Below are 13,418 nucleotides of genomic sequence, written 5' to 3'. Positions count from 1 at the left end.
GATGGGCTGCCGGTGCCCCACTGGCCAGGCTCTTCTCACCACCTACTCAAGCTCCTTCACCCAACTTCAGTATTTGGGTGGTGACAACGCAATCCCTACAACACAAGAAGGAGAGGGCTGATCCTAGGCGCAGCACACACACACCTGTGTCCAGAATGGTCGGCCAGGTCCTGGCGTCCACGGTGGCTGCTGCTTCTTTGGACCTGAGCAGCCGCATGATGGCCTGTGTGGTGAGCACGCACGCAGACTTGCTGACCTGCAGGGCACAGGGTTGAGGGCACAGCTGAGACAGCGCCCGGGAGCAAACTGTGCTCAGGCCCACCACGCTCAGGCCGCGGCGCCCACCTACCTCCACAATCATCTTGACGGTAGGAAGTGTGGTGGCAAGGTTCTGGGGGTGTGGGGGCCGCACGGTGACGGGCACGCAGCCGCAGTACAGGCAGCCATAAAAGGCAGCAATGAGGTCCACCCCTGGAGAGACACGATAAAAGGCAGCCCCAAATGTCCAGGCTGTGGGTCCACCTACCATGTGTGAACTAAACCACCCTCTCGCACCACAGCAAGCACCCCAAACAGCTCTGTAGGGAGGGACAGGTCGCCCCTGGCCCAGACCCAGGGAGACAAGGAGGTGGGTGGGGTGCAGCCACGGCGCAGAGGAGCCTATGGTGGACAGGAGGCCCAGACCTCGTGGAGCAGCGTGTTCTGCCCTCCGGGGCAGTCTGTAGGTGGGTGGGCGAGGCTGGCAGGACACTCTGAAGGTGAGCTGCCCACCCAGAAACGCCACACCTCCTCCTTGCATCTCCACCCTAACGTGGGGGCCAGTCCGTCCCTGGTGAGGCTCACATCTTGGCAAGGGGCCAGGATGTCCCTGCCCTGCTCTCAATCTCTCAATGCAATGTGGGACTACTCACGGCTCCTTCAACTCGTCTATGTATTGAAAATTCTCCATAATTAAAACCAAGGGGAACCGAACCACACTTAAAACCCAGCTTTCCCATTTTGACCTCATTCAGACTTAAGACCATCTGCACCCACACCCTAGAGGCCCTGAAGACACTGCCCTCAACTGAGACAAGGCCCTGCCTGGTATCACTAGGCTACAAGACATCAGCCTCAGGCTGTTCTGATTCCAGAGTCAAAATAAATACGCAATGCTTGACCCAGCTAGTGGGTTTCACCACACTACAAGTCCCCGATGCTCCATCAGGGCCAGGAGCGCTCGGTGTGGTCACTGTCACGGCCCAAGCTCCTCCACCAGGGACCAGCCATCCTCACTGTGCCTGTGGGCAGCTCAGGGGACAGATGAGCTGACAGGCAGGCTGACATGTGCGAGCATCCTCATACCAGCATGACCACTGTGCCCAACGCGCCACACAGCAAGCACCACCAGCAGCTCGAACCCTCGAGCTCATACAGCTCATGCTATCCCCTGCCTGCACCCCACTTCCTGCAGCCCCTGCAGGGTCAGACACCCCTCACAGGAGATGCACACCAGGTCCTATGTGTACCTGCAAACACCTGCCCCCTCCCGCCTCGAGCAGGGTGTGGTCTGCCCTCCAGCTGTCAATTATACTCTCCTCCTACTACGAAGTTTTTAAAATGTACATTCAGACCTTCACCATGCACTATCACTTTTTATGCACAGTGTCAAAAAAGCCCCAAAGCAGAGAACAGCATCAGGCCCCCATCTGTCTTTCCTCCTATCACTTCAGCATGTCCACCCACCCCCTCCCCCAGCCTGCCAGTGCGTCCCCAGGCCTCCTCTCAGTCAGTGGTGCGTGCCCTGCACTGAGTCCAAGGATAAGAAAAGAATGGGAACTGCGATCGGTTCTGGACAAAAATGACCTCACATTCCTGGAACTGGAATGAGCAGGAGTGACTGTGATGCCAGTGGGAGTCCTGCAGCGTCCACGTCATCTAGCATCCATGTCAGGAAACCCGCCAGGCTCTGTGCAGGGAGCGCTCCACAGCAGCCCCGGGACTGTACCAGCACAGAGAAAGTGTCCAGCACAAGCCACGTCCCACCAGACACACTGAAGGGAGACAGCGTTGCAGGGCTGGGTTCCCAAGAGTGGCACCATGGACACGCGAAGGAAGCCGTCATGCAGGAGACCTGAGTCTCAGAGAACAGCCCCCAAAACAGGACTTCAGGCATTCCAGAAGCAGGAAACAGATGAAGAAAAGGCAGTAATGAGAAAGAACATTTTCCTGAGAGGAGGATTAAGTGGGTAAGAAAGTGAGAGAGGACCCAGACCCAGGTATTTCCCAATAAAACTCCTGAGCTAGAACCAACAAGCTTCCAGGTGACACAACAACAAAGTGGGGAGGGGAGGGGAGGGGAGGCTGGTGCTCATCACCTGTAGCCCTGCGGAAGCACTTGCAGAAACCTGGGATTCCTGGCCCAGCGAAGGACAGGCTGCCACTCAAAGTACAGGGTCTTCCAAGGGCCCCTCAACTGGGCGCCAGACACAGGAGAGAAACCGCCAGGACTGAAGCCCCGAGACGAGGCGGCAGAGGGCAGGGCAAGAGGAGCAGGAGAGCCAGAGCAGTGCCCAGCAGGTGGAGCAGAGTCGCCGCAAGGACAGGGTGCCGGGCTGCGTGGGGCAGGCGGGGCTGGAGGGAGTGTGGGAGGACCTGGAGCCCCGAAGGCATGGCCATCCTGGTCAGGGAGGTTCCAGAGGAGTTGTCTTGTCCCCACCCCCGGGGGTCTGATCAGAGAGCAGCTGAGGACTTGGGACCAGCAAGCCAGCCCAGCTTGGGATGACCCACGGCGGGGCAGAGAAGGTGACAGGAGAAGGGAGGCTCCCTGACGGTGGCCAAGTCCCACACAAAGTATAAGAAACAGAACCAGAAGTCGATCATCACCTGTCCAGAAAAAGACAGCAGATAAGAACTGCAGCCCTTTCAACATGTGCTAAGATGCAGTACATTAAAAAAATGATACAAGATATAAGAGAATGACCGAAATGAGAATTAAACAAATGAGGAAAGAACTAGAAGTTATTTTAAAAAACAATTCAGAAATGGAGATGGAACTAGAAGGAGCCCAAGAGCAAACAAGACAAGGGACACAGAGATCGTGGAAAATGACAGAGAAGAGCTAACACAGGGGCGATGGGAGCAGCAAGGAGAGTGAACGCCAAGAAAATCCAAGCAAAGGCAGAGAGAAGACTGTGATTCTAGAAAACTCCCCTGAGAATAGAAGGCAGGCTTGCAGCTTGGTATTCACAGGCACTTTACATATTGTGAGGCCCTGCCTGGAGGGAGGGTGGTGAGCACAGCTGCCTTCCGTGTGGGAACGCTGACCTGTAACAATGTCACAAGCACACAGAGGACTTTAAGAAGGGAAAATGTCCTTCTACCACTGAGAGCAAAAGCACAAGTGAGTCACAGAGGAAGAAAACTAGATCACAGTCCAACCCGATGCTTGAGGCCAGGAGAAAATGGACACATTTGAGGCCCCAGCAGGGACGACTATCGCCACAAAGTGTACAGACTGTCATCAACAAGCCGGAGCTCAGGGGACACTGTCCCCATGAACCTTTCTGAGAAACTAGTCAGGGACGATGCAACAGCACCACTGGAACAGAAAGACGGACGTGTGCATGGCTGGAGGGCTCTGAACACAGGCCTGGTGGACTGCGGGGGTGGAGAGGCCAGCTTCAAAGTTTCTGCTCCACCCGCCCCCCCCCCCCCCCACGCAACCACCACCCCGTGAGACAGCACAGCTACAGGGAAGGTGGGTGGAGGAAGCCTGTGCGAAAACTCACATGGGGTCGGGGGGCAGTCATGTATGACGGCCATTTGGGGGTCCTGAGTGTGGCACAGGATGAAGCACGTGAGTGGTCCGGGCACATGTGAGTTCTACAGACTCCCAGCCTGACCCTCAGTACAAAAGGAGACAGAGACATCATGGAGACAAGGTTCATTGAAAACCTATAATCCTGAGTCTGAACGAGTGCGACAGCATGAACTCAGGAGGCACTGCCTCTAAGAGAAGCTATGACTCTCATTTTCAAATTGGAACTCTGATCACAAAAGGGGTTAAGGGGACTGTGGCCAGCCCAGGAAGGATGAGCTCCCAGTGCCCAGACTGGTACTGCCAACACCAGGCTCCATGGAGGACTGGCCAGGCACCTAGTTCTAGCAGACGCAGGAAGGTCAGGATGGGAGGTCACACCCAAGGGCCCAGGAGCAGCTCCCATGGGAGTGCGACAGGGCACAGAGCTCATTTCACTGACAGCAGCAAAGACAGAGCATCCCGGCTTTCACAGCAAATTCTACCACTGGGTGACCAGATCCTAATCAGGGGAAGTGTCTGTTTAGTTTTATGGCTGGTCAGAGTTAAAACACCACCGTTTAGTGACCCCTCAGGAGTTAATGAAGGTGGGACAAGGTCATCGATAGGGGCTAATGTGCTAATTCTACAAAAGGAGGAAGCACCCGAGGACATTCAGGGTCTGGCGAGGGGAGTAAGCCTGATGTGGGGTTCCTCGTGGAAGCCCAGGAGCAGCCACCCAACATACACAAGCCACTCCAGACAGCAGGGATGCTCAGGACCCAGGGAGAGATGGAAAGAGGGCAGCCTGCAGGTTACAGGAGCTGCTCACTGGGGTGGTCAAACTAAAGAAATGGGAGGAACGATGACCATGGAGGTCAGGACAGAGGCTACTTCAGGAGAGTGGAGCAGGTGGTTGGGTCAGGAAAGGTAAAGATCCATCACTTGACTTGGTCGCTTTGTTATTGGTAATAAAACAGGGTGGGGGTGGGGAGGGAAAGAACAGCTTGGTGAGAAGAGCAAGAGGAAGGCAGGCTGCACTGAGACGGGCAGGAGTGGACTCACAGCTCGCCGCGGGCACTCACAGGGTACAGACGTGGACAGAGGGTGGGTGAGGGTCGGGGCGCAGCAGGGCGGGGCCCACGGGTCTTACCTGGAGGGTAGACCAGGGCCACATGGGCCCCGGCACTCAGCCTCGCCTTCTCCATCAGAGCAGCGGCCACTCGCTCAGCCTTTTTGTGGAGCTGGACGCAGGTTGCGGTGCTGGTGACTGTGCCCTAGGAAAACAATCATGGGCACGCTGAGCTGGGGCGTGGGGGTGGGGAACTCTGGACACTCCACGCACAGCCTCCGTCTGAGACATTGTGGCCAGGAGCCAGGACGGGTGCCACCCCAGCCCCGCCTGCTGTCTCCTTGGCTTCTGTGCCTCCTCAGGGACTGCTGGTCCACCACAGGTTGACTCGGTGAGTGAAAAAGCCCTTTTAGCCGTTATGATAAAATATTTTATATACAAAAATATTGTAGAGAATAATGTGAGGAGCAGCCATCCAGTTTTTCATCACCTAGTATTCTGCCACACTGTTTCAATGTCTTTTATAAAATAAATCATCACCACTCCACATACGCCTCCAATCCTATTCTCTTCCTCCTAGAAGCAACCCTCTTCCTGGACATCAACACACGTAAGTGAATAGTAAGCAGTAAACAAACATCCCTGAAGTGAACCCTGACACCAGCTCAGTCGCCCCACCCCCCAGCTCCAAGCCCTGGGTCGCACAGGCTGGTCTTTCAGGGAGCCTGGGAAGGCGAGTGGCTAGTAGGGCTGCCCCACACCCGGTCTCTGCAGAGGACAGCTGGGCTGGGACCAGCGCCAATCTAGCCCTCCCTCCCCCTGCCGACCTGTGTGAGCTCACGCTCTCGGTCCTTACGAGAATCACAGAGCCACTGAGCCTAACTAACCATCACCACCCTCCAGGACGGCCCGGCAGAGCATCTAAACTCTCACCACCCCTCAGCTGGGGCCCCACCACGCATGCCTGAGGGCTTCGCATGGTGGGTCAGATGCACTCCTCACACCCAAGCTGAGGTTTAGAGCTGGGCACACGCTGGAGCCTGAAGGTCCAGAGCTCTGCCAGTCCCCAAGGCCAGGGGCCACCTCATGCCAGGGATACCACCTGCAGAGGCACAGGCTTCCTCCTAGGTCAAAGGCCAGCATATGCTCAGGTGCTAAGGACAATTCAAACCTGAGGAGGCTGACAAACCAGAAGAAACGCAAAAATCTACAAGGTTTTGGAAAGGATCTGAAGGGCCCTCCCAAGCTCTTAGCTATAAAGATAATCGTGAGCACTGCTGGCTGACCCTAGGCCTGGTGGCGTCTCTGCACACTCCCACCTGTGGTCCCGCCTCACTGGGAAACACCCCATCTGCACAGACACCTGGCCTGCACCTAGGCCACCCTCATGTCCCACAAGCTTGCCTCCAACCACACCTCACACTCATCCACAGCCCCTGTCATCTCTGAATGGCTAACCTGTGCCTGGGCCACGGCCCTGGCTCCCCACTCCCATCCTCACCCTCTCACAACCCATAGGAATCACCCAGAATTCACCCATGAGGGTGTGATGGACCCCATCACACCCTCATGCTCACGTCCAGGCCCCCAGCAGACACCGAGGGTAAACCCAGTGCCCAGCCTCGCCTGCCTTAGAGCTCCGGCTGCACCCATCTTAAGGTTCTCCCACAAGCTGACTTTATCTTGGTCAATGCTACTTATTGGCTTCAGAATTCAATCAGTCATAAACAAACGTCTCCAGTACACTGTCCAGGTCTGCAGGAAGACAGCACCTCTCCTGAGCACTGGTTTTCTAGCAGGCAGACTTGCTTCAGCAACTGGGGAACAGGGGCCTTTTTAAAAAAATCTTATTTAACACTGTATATGTAGCAGGTATTGATCAATATTTTTTGAATGAAGAAACAGTAGCCAAGAGCAAGCCACTGAGAACCAGGCTGGTGCTGCTAAGACGTGAGGGCACACGCGTCCTCCCAGGCCGGGATGCATCTAACAGTGAGTCACGCAGAGTGGTCATGGTTACTCTCTGTTTTCATAGTTTGTCTACTGGCCCATAACTAACAGTTTCTCCTTTATACCTGAGAAGCTCCTGATACCATGTAACACCCACTGAAAGTAACTAGGATTAGGGCTGTAAGCCATATTTGTTGTGTCACAGCTACCAAGGAAGAAGGTCTGAAGTAATTTTTACAAAATAAACATTTGTTTCTAGTTTACTTAGGAGAATTTACATGCATGAAAGTGAAAAGTGAAAGTGTCAGTCACTCAGTTGTGTCCAACTCTTTGCAACCCCATGGGCTGAAGCCCTCCAGGATCCTCTGTTCATGGTATTCTCCAGGCAAGAATACTGAAGGGGGTAGCCATTCCCTTCTCCAGATTTTCCGGACCTAGGGATAGAAACCAGGTCTCCTGCATTGCAGGCAGATTCTTTACCATCTGAGCCACCAGGGAAGCCCCATTTACAAGCATACTCTTCATAATCGAAATACAAGGTAATGAGAATTTCCCTGTTAAATACAAATCCACAGAAATGTGACTGTGGCCTGTGTGGAAGCTGAGGTTTTCATGGAGAGAATGACACTACCTGGACGTCCCTGGCGGCTCAGATGGTAAAGAGTCTGCCTGCAACGCAGGAGACCTGGGTTCAATCCCTGAGTCAGGAAGATCCCCTGGACAAGGAAATGGCAACCCACTCTAGTATTCTTGCTGGGACAAGGCCATGGACAGAGGAGCCTGGCTGGCTACAGTCCATGGGGTCACAGAGAGTCGGACATGACTGAGCGACTAACAAACGTAACACCAGCTGGGAGCCTGGAGGTCAAGGAGTGCTGTCCTCCGGTGAGACCTGAACACATGGCTGGAGTGTGACATGGGCCCTCGCACCATGGGCAGCACAGCAGACCGCAGCAGTGCCTGCCTCACCTTGGCGTTGAGCAGCAGGAACAGCGGGTGTTCGGGGGTGGTGTGGGCCCGCCACTGCAGCACATCGGGCAGGAACAGGAACTGCAGGAGGGGCAGGGAGGGGTCAGGCCTGGTGGCTTCCTGGGCACCTCTTCACCCCTCCACCCCACCCCTGGATTGGGGAGGGTCAGGCCTGGTGGCTTCCTGGGTGCCACCTCCCCCCACCCCACCCCTGGGTTGGGGAGGGTCAGGCCGCTGGCTTCCCGGGCGCCTCTTCACCCCCCCACCCCACCCCTGGGTTGGGGAGGGTCAGGCCTGGTGGCTTCCTGGGTGCCACCTCCCCCCACCCCACCCCTGGGTTGGGGAGGGTCAGGCCTGGTGGCTTCCTCGGCACCTCTTCACCCTCACCCCACCCCTGGGTTGGGGAAGGTCAGGCCGCTGGCTTCCCGGGCGCCTCTTCACCCCCCACCCCACCCCTGGGTGGGGAGGGTTACGCCTGGCAGCTTCCTGGGCTCCTCTTCAACCCCACTCCACTCCCTTACCTTCCTTGCCTGCTCACTGTCCTCCAGGTGCGACAGCTCCCTCCCTGAGGCCTGAGCGATTCTCTTCCCGGCGACCAGGTTCCCAACGATCATGGAGGCAGGCCCAACCTCTGGAACACGAGGGGACCTGAATGAGGAGCGATGACTCTGACAGGTAACCTTCTGAATGGGCAGGCAACTCACTCCTTACTACAGTACAGGCTCAGGAACCAGGGAGGAGGGCCGTGCTGAGTGACAGAGAGAACCTCACTCTCAGAAGTGAACCCGATAAACACATTCGGAACGAGGCAAATATCCCGACCTTAGCCACAGCTAAACTCGTAGTACATTTCATTGTTTCACTGATTAAATGTGCTTCACTTAATGGTATTTTATATACTTAATAATCAACAAGTTATTAGCATTTACTTAAGACTTACATCACCAAAGGAATGGAACACACATCACAGTTCCACCAGGGAAGGGAAGCTAACCATTTGCTGGGCTTCCCAGGTACTGCCTGGCCGCTGTGGCGGATCACAGTGCTGAGCAGCAGCACGCACAGCGCCCTTGGCCCCATGGCTGGCTGTGGTGGCCGCCCCATGGTTCTTCAGATTCCAAGCTCCCGGTCTGCTCTGGGGCATCATTCGTGCCCCTGGGGCCACCGTGCAGCTTCCACAGCCCGGGTGCCAGGCTGCATCCAGTGCCAGGTTGGGCCCCCACATTGGGGGGTGGGGATGTGCTCCTTCCAGGGGGCAGGAGGCGGGGACTGGCCTGCTGTGCTGCTCACTCTGGCTCTCAGCTCCAACCCGAGACAGAGGGTTCAACAGGGTGTGCCCTTAAACACAGGCATGGCTGCCGCTGTCTACAGATGCAGTGGGCGTGCTACGGCACGTACTAACCTGGCTGCTTCTGCCGAGGCTTGGGGAGGTTGGTAACACATGCATGAGGGCACATCAGCACGTTGCAAGGGTGCAGCATCCCCTCCAGGAAGCGCTGCTTGGCCTCAGAAACGTGAATCCCACCGAGAGGAGCCTTGGGGAGGGTGTTGGCAGGAACCAGGGCCAGGCAGTACACGCCCACCTGGTGGATGCTGTCGATGGCCTGGAGGGAGCATGACACAGGGGCCTGTGCGTGAGTACCTGCGACCAGCTCCAGGCTGGGAGCCGCAGGAGGGCCAGAACACCCAAGCCCAAAGGTCAAGCAGACCGTGACCTCTGGGACATTAAGAGAAACACGGTGAGACAAGTCTGCATTTCCTACCATTTAAACACACGTGTGCACGTGCACACTCCAGTGCAAATCTGTAACTGCTTACATTAGAAAGAGCCACCAAAGCAGACACTGACTTTCTGTGGGAGAAGTGTGGACAGAGGACAGAAGCCAGGCTCCTCTGAATACACTCTGCTTTTAGAGTTGGAACCATGTAAATATTTTATGTCCAAAAAACTTAAAACTTAAAAACCAACCCCTAACAACTGACAGTAAAATAGAACAAATGAACTCGATCGAAGTGGATCAGGTTAGCACACCCCTCAGACAGAATCTACTTAAAGTGACTTTAAACACAGCAATCTGACTGATTCCATCCTAGAGGGGTACACCCTATTGGCAAAAAGAATTGAAAAAACATCCTAAGTTGTGCTCGAAACCTCACACTTGAGAGGTTACATGGAGACTGGAGTGTGTGCAGTGTGGCATCAGGACATGATTACTTCTGCTGGAGTCATCATCTTTGCAACCTTCCATTATGGAGAAAGGCCGGAGAGTCAAGGAAAACTCCGAGGCCTTAAACCTGAGCTGGAACCAGCAGCATAAACTCACGGTGTGGGGGTGTGGGTGATCTTACAGGCAGAGGATCTGCTCTGTTTCCTACTCTGTCCATTGCCCAGACTGTGGTCCCAAGTCCACTTCTTGGAGGTTGCAGGGCCCCATGGGTCCCCGTCGTGCCCGGTCTGGGACATGAGATGCACCCCCCCCTCCCCGACCCTCTGGCATCCGGCTTCCTGTTCTCCATGTGACCCCTCAGAACCCAGAGGTGTGTCAAGAGGACTCAGGAGCCAATCCAGAGAGGCTCCCACTGACATATAAATATAGTTATTGCAACCACTAGTTCACAGGGAGACAAAAACCAGAGCTATTCCATGACACCAGTGCAGAATCCAGAAATCAACCCTGGATTTCACTTTCCTGCACAACCTTCCCTCCAGGTCCCCTGGTGACTTCAAAGGACACAGCACTCTTTGTAGAAGACACTTTCAAGGCAGCTGCATTACCAATGAGCAAGAAATGACTGAATTGAAATGCCTCCCCTCCCTTGAAGCCCTACCAAGCCAGTGGACAGACTATCTACCTCCCGTGAGGCCCCTGGCCAGCAAATCGAGCCCGAGTCTGACCAGGCCTTAAGATCTACCCAGTGACACAGTGGACAGAGGAGTACAGAGATGGAACCACAAGGCACAACTGTCAGAGCCCAGTCTGGGAGATGAACTGGGCTAACCTGTCAAGGAACAAACTGCAAGAAAAATAAAACAAGGAAGAGTCTGCAAACTAAAGAAGACTTAAAAACCTGGGCCAACCAAGTGCAGTTTTTACCTTATTTTGATCCTAAGTTTAACAAACATATTGAACATTAGATAATTTGGGAAATCTGAATAGTGACTTTAATTACAGCAGAAAGAACTCAAATGCTCAGGAATAAATTTAACCAAGGAGATGAGGGACACATGTATACTTAGAACTGTGAGGGACTGATGAAATAAACTGAAAAAACCACAACTAAATGTAAAGATATTCTGAGTTTATGAATTGGAAGAATTAGTATTGTTAAAAAGTCCATACTACCCCAAAGTCATCTGCAAATTTAATGCAATCACTATAAAAATACCCAAGACATTCTTCACAAAACTAGAATAAACACTCCTAACACTTGCAGAGAAACACAAGACTCTGGGTTTCCAAAGCAGTCTTAAGAGAGAAGTACAAAGCTAAGAGGTATCATGCTCCCTGACTTCAAACGTCGTAAAGCTGCAGTAATCAAAGCAGTGTGGACTTGGCACAAGATCAATGGAGCAGAAGGGAGCCCAGGAGTAATCTCACACTCACACAGTTACTGCTTTACCACAAAGGAGATGAGCACAGACAGCGGGAACAGAGAGTGCCTTCAATAAATGGCACTGGAAAAACTGGACGCCCCACACAAAACTAACTCAAAGCAGACTAAGGACTTGAATATAAGACCTGAAATGATAATACTAGAATAAAACATAGGCTACAGTAACCTTGATGTCAGTCTTGGTGATGGTTTTTTGGATTTGACACCAAAAGCAAAGGCAACAAGAGCAAAAATAAACAGGTGGATTCATGTCAAACTAAAAGGCTTCTGGACGGGAAAGGAAACCAAGAAAACAAGAGGAACCTATCGAATGGGAGAAGAGATCTGTAAAAATACATCTGATAAGGATTAAAATCCAAAATATAGAAGGAACTCATACAACTCAACAGTGGAAAATAATAATAATAATACAATTAAAAAACAGGCAGAGGACCTGAACAGACATTTTTCCACAGAGGACATAAGGGACTCCCTGGTGCTCTAGTGGGTAAGGCTTTGCCTACCAAGGCAAGACATATGGGTTCGACCCCTGGTCCAAGAAGCTCTCACATGTCATGAGGCAAGTATGGCCATGCATCACAACTATTAAGCCCGCTCTCTAGAGCCTGCAAGCTCCAACTACTGAAGCCTGTGCACTAGAGCCTCTGTTCTGTAACAGTAGAGCAGCCCTGCTCAGTGAAACTAGAGAAAGCCTATGCGCACAGCAGACTCTGCACAGCCAAAAAATGAAAAATAAACGAACAAATCTTAAAAAACAGAAAAAGACATACAGATGGCCAAGAGGTACATATCTCCTCATGGATCACGGCCTTGTTGTGGCGAAGGAGCTTGCATAACTCAATGAAGCTATAAGCCGTTCCATGCAGGGTCACCCAAGACAGATGGGTCAGAGTGAAGAGTTCTGAGAAAATGTGGTCCACAGGAGGAGAGAATGGCAAACCACGCCAATAATCCTACGTGAGTGAAAAGCCAGAAAGATACGACCCTGGAAGATGAGTCCCCAGGTCAGAAGGTATCCACTATGCTACTGCAGAAGAGCAGAGAAATAGCTCTAGAAAGAATAAAGAGGCTGGGACAAAGTGTAAATGCCGCTTAGTTACGGACATGTCTGGTGGTGAAAGTAAAGTCTGATGCTGTAAAGAACAATACTGCATAGGAACCTGGGATGTTAGGTCCATGAATCAAGGTAAATCAGACACAGTCAGCAGGAGATGGTAAGAGTGAACATTGACATTTTAGCCATCAGTGATCTAAAATGGACGGGAAAGGGTGAATTTAATTCAGATGACCATTATATCTACTACTGGGCAAGAACCCCTTAGAAGAAATGGAGTAGCCCTCATGGTCAACCGAAGAGTCTGAAATGCAGTTCTTGGGTGCAACCTCAGAAATGATAGAATGATCTCAGTTCATTTCCAAGGCAAACCATTCAACATTACAGTAATCCTAGTCTATGACCCAACCACTAATGCCAAAGAAGCTGAAGCTGAACAGTTCTATGTTCAGCATAGAACACTATGCTTCTAACACTAACACCAAGACCTTCTAACACTAACACCAAAAAAAGATGTCCTTTTCGTCACAGGGGATTGGAATGCAAAAGTAGGAAGTCAAGAGATACCTGGAGTAACAGGCAAGTTTAGCATTGGAGTACAAGATGAGGCATGGCAAAGGCTAACAGAGCTTTGTCAAGAGAACACACTGATCATAACAAACACCTCTTCCAGTAACACAAGAGATGACTCTACACATGGACATCAACAAATAGTCAATACCGAAATCAGACTGATTATATCCTTAGTAGCTGAAGATGGAGAAGCTCTATATAGTCAGCAAAAAGAGACCTGAAGCTGACCATGGTTCAGATCATGAACTTATTGCAAAAGTTAGGCTTAAATTGAAGAAAGTAGAGAAAACCACTAGACCATTCAGGTATGACCTAAATCAAATCCCTTACGATTATACAGTAGAGATGACAAATAGATTCAAGGGATCAGATGTGAAAGACTGAGTATCTGAAGAACTATGGATGGA

The 13,418-nt window shown here is 52.5% G+C and overlaps 1 protein-coding gene across 3 annotated transcripts in view; it reads right to left on the bottom strand.

Moving 5' to 3' along the window:
- The window catches only part of DIP2A (disco interacting protein 2 homolog A), a 115,771-nt gene that overhangs the window by 16,774 nt on the left and 85,579 nt on the right, over window positions 1-13,418 (bottom strand). For all 3 annotated transcript variants that reach the window (XM_068975682.1, XM_068975665.1, XM_068975673.1), the window contains exons 23-28: window positions 9,172-9,373; window positions 8,291-8,400; window positions 7,770-7,850; window positions 4,932-5,055; window positions 350-471; window positions 145-256 (exon numbers count right to left, since the gene is read on the bottom strand). In XM_068975682.1, coding sequence (XP_068831783.1) covers window positions 145-256; window positions 350-471; window positions 4,932-5,055; window positions 7,770-7,850; window positions 8,291-8,400; window positions 9,172-9,373 — 751 coding nt within the window. The remainder of the gene's footprint in view (window positions 1-144; window positions 257-349; window positions 472-4,931; window positions 5,056-7,769; window positions 7,851-8,290; window positions 8,401-9,171; window positions 9,374-13,418) is intronic.

Source organism: Capricornis sumatraensis, chromosome 1, assembly GCF_032405125.1.
Source record: "Capricornis sumatraensis isolate serow.1 chromosome 1, serow.2, whole genome shotgun sequence".
Classification (NCBI taxonomy): Eukaryota; Metazoa; Chordata; class Mammalia; order Artiodactyla; family Bovidae; genus Capricornis; species Capricornis sumatraensis.
Note: the sequence above shows the minus strand (reverse complement) of the source record. Positions and strands in the feature narration are given on the sequence as shown.